This window comes from Zingiber officinale, chromosome 2A (genome assembly GCF_018446385.1).
Source record: "Zingiber officinale cultivar Zhangliang chromosome 2A, Zo_v1.1, whole genome shotgun sequence".
In the NCBI taxonomy this organism is placed as follows: domain Eukaryota; kingdom Viridiplantae; phylum Streptophyta; class Magnoliopsida; order Zingiberales; family Zingiberaceae; genus Zingiber; species Zingiber officinale.
This window is the reverse complement of record NC_055988.1, coordinates 128407257-128414941: the sequence shown is the minus strand read 5'-3', so window position 1 is coordinate 128414941 and position 7685 is coordinate 128407257. Positions and strand designations below refer to the sequence as shown.

Sequence of the window (7685 nt, the reverse complement as noted above, 5' to 3'; positions counted from 1 at the left end):
GTTCTCTTATTAATGTTTCACAAGTTTCAGGTATGGAAGAACCATTGGAAGCCAGGGATGGCCGCGTCGTTCGGGGCAGGGCCGCGCGACGCGCCCATCCATCCCTGCCGCGCGGCAGGGCCGCATCGCGCGGGACAGGGCCGCGCGACGCGCCCATCCGGCCAAATCGCCCTGGGCAGGGCCGCATCGCGAGGCAGAGATGGTCGGGAAGAGAGATTTGGGAAAAGATCTGGGAAAGATTGAGAGAGGAGTGTACGTTAGAACGGGATTAAGGCAGAGATCGAGAAGAAGGTGAGGGAAGAAGATGATTGAGCGGGCAGAAGTCTATTTGTAGTTTCTTAAACAAGATTATTTATCATTTTAACTTAATGTCTACAGTGTATAACGACATTTTGTCAAAGGAAGAAAAAAAAGGGTACAAAAATAAAGGGGTGTTTTGCATAATGTTTAATTATTCATACGCATGCACTTTTTGATAAATCTCATATATAACGGGGGGTTTTTTAAATAAAATTCTCTATATATGCCTGGTAGTTCCTCCTCTCACTCATCATCTGACAGCGCGCTCTGCCTTCTGCTTTCTTCCGGCGAGAAGTGAGGTCGATCTAAAGAATCCATGGCAGATTTCGTTCTCCAAGCACCCTCCGAAAGTGTAAGGCAACACTAACACCTCGCTTTCGTCGATCCCCATTAATTTTTTCCTTTTTCCCCCTTTTCTTTCGAGATTACTGATCGTTCGCTCTTTGGAATTGTTAGCAGATGACTGAGAAAGTCATCATCGATGATCCTAATCCCCAATGTTCCTCGGATACCGTAATGATCTTCTTTTTTTAATCATTCTTTATGTTAATTCTTGACCATCTAATCAGTACCGTTGGGCATTGCTAGTCGATCGAGAAGATTGAAGCCACAGATGTGACTGTCGCCTCCGATCCCGCCTCCGAGTCGCCTGAAACTGTAAGGCGCTGCCACCCATTTCGTTTGAGTAGTTCTTTATCTTTGTTTCTGGATGTTCTGATCATTCTTTGGTCTCGGCGGATGATCTCGATCGTGAAGAAGGAGATCTTCGATGATGCCGTAGGCACTGCAGATCCAGCCCCACAATCCTCTGATATGGTAAGGCGCCACCGCCTCAATTTTTTTCGATCTCCCTCTATGCTTCTTGTTGTAAAATACATGATCAATCTTTTGTTCTGGTGGCTAACCGTGAAGGCTGAGATCCCAGATGCGGCCACCGGCGGCCGTCCTGCTCCCCGGTCGTCCAACGAAACCGTAAGAACCCACCGACTCTTCTTCCATTAGGATGTCTTCCGTAGTTTTTTCTTCTTGATTATCTCTCATTCTTTGGTTCTGGTTGGTGGCTGATCGGGAAGACAGGTTCGAGATGAGGCAATCGTCATTCAGCAGAGGGAGCTACGCTACCTGGACTTCCTGCGTGTGGCATTGATCAAGGTGGTTACGCTGGTCGCGGCGGTCTACGGCTTCGTCAAAAACTGGGCCGGCTTGTTCAGGCCTATCATCGACCGTGGGGAGACGATGGTCATTCCACTATGCAAGAGCTACTCTCGAGTGCCCTTCGCCCTCCTCCGTTTTGCTGACCAGAAGGTTTCGCTCTTCTCCATGTTTCTTCTTCTTTATTTACTCTTCTCATTTTGAATCGAATCAAAATGGTTTTTCTAATGTCAATTCCTATCGCTAAATCTTGGATCGAAACATCTTGAATCATAAAAAGTATTAACAATTAATTTCTTCATCTTGTACCAGATAGATATCTTGACAGGGAAACTTAGCCACCTACTGCCAAGCTCGGTGAAGAGGGCGGGGTTGAGGGTTAATTCTCAGTTGCGCTTGGTGCGGCGCATCGGCCTCGTTGCGGCTACGATGAACCTCGCGAAGAAACTATACGCCGAGCACGAGACGACGGTGAAGGAGGCCTGGCGGTGGGCGATCGACTACATCCCTCTATTCTGGAGTTCAGTCCGTTTTTTTCTCTGCATCTTCATCTTCCTCTCAGGGAAGTATAATCGGGCGGTGATGTTCCTGACCGCCGCCGCCCCGCGGCTTCCTCTTGTCGATGTAGACCGCGTCAGGAGACTCTTGGACCGGAGGGAATCGACAGAGCGGATTAAGAATCGGCGATAATGATCTTTTTGATGGAAATTGTTGTTAGTTTCGGCTAAACAAATAACAACTCTTTACTTTTGTTTTTCTGAACAGACACGGCGCTCGACATTTTATATCAGTTGGAACACGATGTATTGAATTTTCTATCAAATCTTCTCGATAGAGTTTTTTTCTCTATATTCTTTCTAAATATCTTTATAGTTTGATTATTATTATTATTGTGATTTTTAGCTAATATGACAGGTTTCAGTGAAACCAGACGTGAGCACTAATAAATAAGTAGAGTTTAAACTTCTTCAGATGTGTGGCATGGCCGAGTTCAGCATCAGATGAAGTTTCATCTTGTTCTCTCTTGGTGGAGGTTTCACGTGAATCAAACACAATGTCGGGCGCTTGGGCTGTTGATTAGCTGACGAGATGAAAAGTGTGTCTACATAGTCGAAAGGACCGGGGCTACGCCGCTACGACCGCCTCCTCGATTTTTTATTTTTGTTTTTGTTTTTATTTTTATTTTAATTTTTATTTTATTTTGCATATGAATACTATAGTTCACCCCCACATTACTTGCCGATCCATCCCCATTCGTGAAAATTGAAATTGACCCCTAAAAAAAATAGCACGATTTTTATTTGAAATTGATCATATATTTAAAAAATCATTAACTTAAATTATCTATTAGTATCATTTTTATAAGAAATAGCACGACTTCAAATGTTAAATGATTATATTAGTTTAAATCAGGATTGATTTATAATTGATTCGGTTAAGTTATAATTAAATCAATTTTAAGATTTAAATGGGTCGATTGATTTAAAATGAATTAATGTATTTTTGAAAACCCCTAATGTATTTTTGAAAACCCTTCTATTTTTTACTTTTTTCACCCTATGTAAGTTGTAGCCCTTATCTTGCCATACACCCTGCCATGTTTTCTCTCATTCCTCTTTTATTTTTACCTTTCTCTTCTGCTCTATTTATGTTTTCTTCTTTTCTTCTGCATTATAGTAAACTTGTAGTTTTTTTATCTCCTTTTCTTAAGCACAAGAGCTCTATTTTCTTAAACTCAACTAGCTACTGCCCTCTTCCAGCAACAAGAGCAACTCTCCACCCCCGCATCTTCTTCCTCTCCTCTTCTCAAGTACAAGAGATGCAACATGAGCTGCTACCCTCTTCCAGTAACAAGAACAGTCCTCCGCCCTGCATTTTCTTCCTCTTCGCATGTTTTTTAAGATTTTATTAGCATCTCAAGAATAGCCCTTGATACGGTGCATGATCGGGGGGTCGGTGAGATGAGGTGGTCACGAGTCAAGACCACAAGAGGGTCAAAAGTCAAGCTTACGTATTGGTCAGAAGTCAAGCTTACGTGTCAATGGTCAAAGCTTCCATTGACGGGGCAGTCAAAGGTCAAGAGTACAGGTTGGACAAGGGCCAGCCTCGATGGCAATTAAGGGCCGGACCCACAGGCCAGATACAGTTAAAGAGGGGGCCTAAAGGCCAGGTAAGAGTGCAGAAGGAAAGGTATAGAGTCGAACAAATCGGGCGTACAGGTCGGAGCGTATAAGCCATGGATAACAGAAGACAGAAGCAAGTCGGAATACTGACCTGGCATTCAGGTCGAAACATACAAGCCATGGATAACAATAGACAGAATCATGTCGGAATACAGACCGGACGTACAGGTCGGAACGTATAAGCCATGGATAACAGAAGACAGAAGCAAGTGGGAATACAGACCTGGCGTACAGGTCAGAACGTACAAGCCATGGATAACAGCAGACAGAATCAGGTCGGAATACAGACCGGGCGTACAGGTCGAAACGTATAAGCCATGGATAACAGAAGACAGAAGCAAGTCGGAATACAGACCTGGCGTACAGGTTCGAACGTATAAGCCATGGATAACAGCAGACAGAATCAAGTCGGAATACAGACCTGGCATACAGGTCAGAACGTACAAGCCATGAATAACAGAAAACAGAAGCAGGTCGGTATGCAGACCGGGCGTACAGGTCGGAACGTATAAGCCATGGATAACAGAAGACAGAATCAGGTCGGTATGCACACCTGGCGTACAGGTCGGGGCTTCTAGCCTTGTGGCACGGGATGCAGCGTACAGGTCGGGATTGGCCGGCCAAGGATACAGGTCGGGACTGGTTGACCAAGGATACAGGTCGGGCTTCCAACCTTGCGGCACAAGATATAACGTACAGATCAGGATCAGCAAACACCAAGAGCCAGTGCAGGGATAATGAGAGGAGGAGGCCGGGCGCTACGCGACAAGCAGTCCAAGAAATCGTAATCACCTATCAGAGAATAATCACTGCCTGTCAGAGAATATGCTAATGGTCGGGTACGTATAGCACTCTGATTCCTTCCTAGACCTATAAGAAGACGTCACGTGTCACCACCGCCAGACAAAGCCTAGCATCTGACATTCCCTAACACCTGTCAGACTCCAGAAGAATCTGTTGCGGTATAAAAAGGGATGCTTTGTCCCTTACACAGGTACGCTCACTCGTCATTTCTTACTCGTCTTTACTTTTAGTCCTTTCTCTGTGCTTCTGGGGGAAAAGTACTTGACTTGAGCGTTGGAGGGTCTGACCCGAGGACTTTTTCCCTGATTTCAAGTCTTTAACGACTCATGGGGTTGTCTGAGTGTGTGCAGAGTCCTCGCGTCATCATCCTGATCATCATTCTTCGTCATCCGCCCGTGTGAACCCTTCCGGAGAGTGCCAGATAGATCGGACACCGCAACGACTTTCCGTCAACCTCCAGTACATCGAGGCCCGCCTTCATCCGACCCAGCTTCCGGACGGGATCAACCCTATTTTATCTTATCTCGCTCTCTTTGTTTTTTTGTCGAGCTCACCGAAACTAATTAAGGTTGTAAATGAAGAAGATTAAAACTCTCCTCTTTTGGTTTCTTCCTTCCTATTTTCTCTTCTCTATTTTTCTTAAAAGCAACGATCTTGTTTTTTTGTTCCAACGAGTAATCCTTTATAAGCAACTTTTGTTTTTCCACTCTGTCCAACCACCACAACAACAAGAGAAATAAGTTGTTTCTTTCTTCTTTCATATTTCATTAATTGAAGGAGAGTTGCCAAATATATATATTATTTTATTTATTTGTTAGGATGATTATTTAGATTAGAATGAAGGTATCATATGAAGTGATCCCATTTGAAAGCGAGGAAGATGGCAAACTCGGGATGCGACTTAATGGTTGACGGGGCAAAGACTTTACGTGGCCCTGCAACACAAAAGGCATTAGTGCTGGGCCAAGAAGAGGTTTCCGGCATTGACCCTCCAACGCTCAAGTCAGTTTCCGGCATAGTGGAGAATAGTAAGAATGTTGTAGCAAAAAGCGTGCCCAATAACAAAGTTATGCATACCTCCGTCTGTAGATGGGAACCTCTTTTATAGTGTCACTGTAGTATTTGTGCATGTCTTTCCAAGAGCATGAATGTTTTCTAAAGCGTGAAAAGACTAGTCAAAAAGTGTCCCTGATGCCTTTCCGTAAATGAGCATGCAAATCTCTAATGTGACAAACGAAGAAGCTTCTAAAGTGCGATTTGTCTGCTGGACATGCTCTGTTATCAGTGGCACTACCCTCCAAAAGAATACGAGGAGAGATGCAGGTGGGCCCCACTATCGGTTGACTGCTTTGACTGGTTGTTCCCATTTGGTATCGTCGTTCGGGGCAGCTGGCTTATCTCCTTTTCCGCTTCCCTACTATTTGGCCTACCATTGTCCAACTGGCCATGCCACTCGGTCGGCAAGGATTGGCTTGTCGTGGATTGTCGCTTACCTCCTAACTCTAGTTGCCACTACTTGAGGATGGTCGTTTGGCATCCTCTCCCGGCCGACCAAGGTTTCCACTTGTCCGATCTGGTCGGCCGCCTAGGGCCTTTGACCATTCTTGGCCTTGATCTCCACGTTAGCAGGCCTTTTCCCCCTTCATCCTTCTTTGGTGGGTTCTCTTTTTATCACCGCATCATGAAGAATACTAAATAGTATAAGGAAACTAGATCACAATGGTTCATCATGAGGCGAGCAACACCGGAGCAGAGGGATCGAACCAAAAGTCAACCTTGTTGACTTTAGTGGTCCGGGCGCCTGGACCGTCCAAGCGCCCGGAGTTGAGCTTTGACTAGGATCGCATCAAACATGATCTGTAGCGAAGGGGATAAAAGTTTATCCCTTCCTAGGCGCCTGGAACCCTTCTAGGCGCCTCGACCAAGACTATAAATACAGCCTTGGTCCAGAAGTTAGAAAATAATCTTAAGCATTAACATTCCAACACTTGTACGCTTTCTTTTAAAGTTGAGCTTCTATTTCTTGTACGTCATTGCTGTTAGAGGCTTCTCCGCCTGAAGGAGATACTAGTGCGATACTTTCCTTGGATTAATAACCTCCCCGGTTGTAACCAAGTAAAAATACTTGTGCCTCTTCTTTTAGTTTCTTTCTGTTTATTTAATCTATTTTATGCAAGTGTTTATTTGAAAGTTCGAGAAGGGTTGTTTTTAAATTTTACAGGGTTATTCAACCCCCCTTCTAGCCGGTTGTCGCGGTCCATCAAATGGTATCAAAGCAAGGACGCATCAGAAGGACTAACCGCCGACTGAAGCAACGAGATAGCCGGAGCTAACATCTACCCACCAACTTTCGAAGGGGAGTTTGCTTTTTGGAAGCGAAGAATGCATGTTTATTTTAAAACTGACTTTAATATGTGTCTAACAATGAAATATGATTTTGAAATGCCCAAAAGCAAAGAAGGAAAAGAACTTGAGGAGCAACAGTGAACTAACAAGCAACATAACGAGGTTATGGCAAATGGTAAGACCGAGTCCAGTCTTTTGAGCATTACTACCTACCAAGGATCTCGACAGGGTCGAAAAATATAAAAGCGCAAAAGAACTTTGGGAAACGTTCTTGAAGCTCTACGAAGAACCAGTTGAGGTTAAATCCAACTCCTTGATGGACACCAAGTCACCGCCAGAAGAGTTTGAGATCGAGGAAACTACCGGGACAACCGAATTCCATCCCGAGGACACAGAAAGTTCTTCCTCAATGAGCATTGAGAGCATCGATGAAGGGGGAGCAACGTCAGAAGAAAACAACTCAACAGGGGGAGAGTTAACATCTGAAAAGGTAAGTCAGGTATGACCTCCACCTCTTGACCAATTGATTAATTCAATCAAAACCTTATCGAAAGATTTTTCAAATTAGACAGTATATTGTCAAAAGATTTTTGCAAATCAGAAATTATTTTGTCGAAAGGATTTTAGGAATTAAAACAAAAAAAAATTATTAAAGAATAATGGGTTAAAGGAAACTCATACAATAGCTTGTCGATTAAAGAATCTCGACAAACTAACAATAGAAAATAACATGATACAATTTTCTGCATGCTCAATATTTTCTGCTTCAAATTTGAAAAATTATGATTTGAGAAATTATGATAGATTAAAATAGAAATTTAAATATCATAATGATATTAAAGAAATGACAATAACTTAAAAAAGATTTTTTTTAAAAAATAATAATAATAATAATAATAA

The 7685-nt window shown here is 43.4% G+C and overlaps 1 protein-coding gene across 2 annotated transcripts; it reads left to right on the top strand.

The window, feature by feature from the left end:
- The first annotated feature begins 531 nt into the window (after positions 1–531).
- On the top strand, positions 532–2592 carry LOC122040006 (stress-related protein-like). Of its 2 annotated transcripts, none has more exons than XM_042599394.1 (7): positions 532–652; positions 760–813; positions 889–957; positions 1057–1116; positions 1213–1272; positions 1378–1605; positions 1765–2591. In XM_042599394.1, exons 1-7 carry the CDS (start codon positions 617–619, stop codon positions 2140–2142), a joined length of 885 nt encoding a protein of 294 aa, XP_042455328.1. In that variant the 5' UTR covers positions 532–616; the 3' UTR covers positions 2143–2591. The 2 variants fall into 2 exon arrangements, with proteins under 2 accessions (XP_042455328.1, XP_042455327.1); XM_042599393.1 differs by having other exon boundaries at positions 575–652; positions 757–813; positions 1765–2592.
- Positions 2593–7685: the final 5093 nt, after the last annotated feature.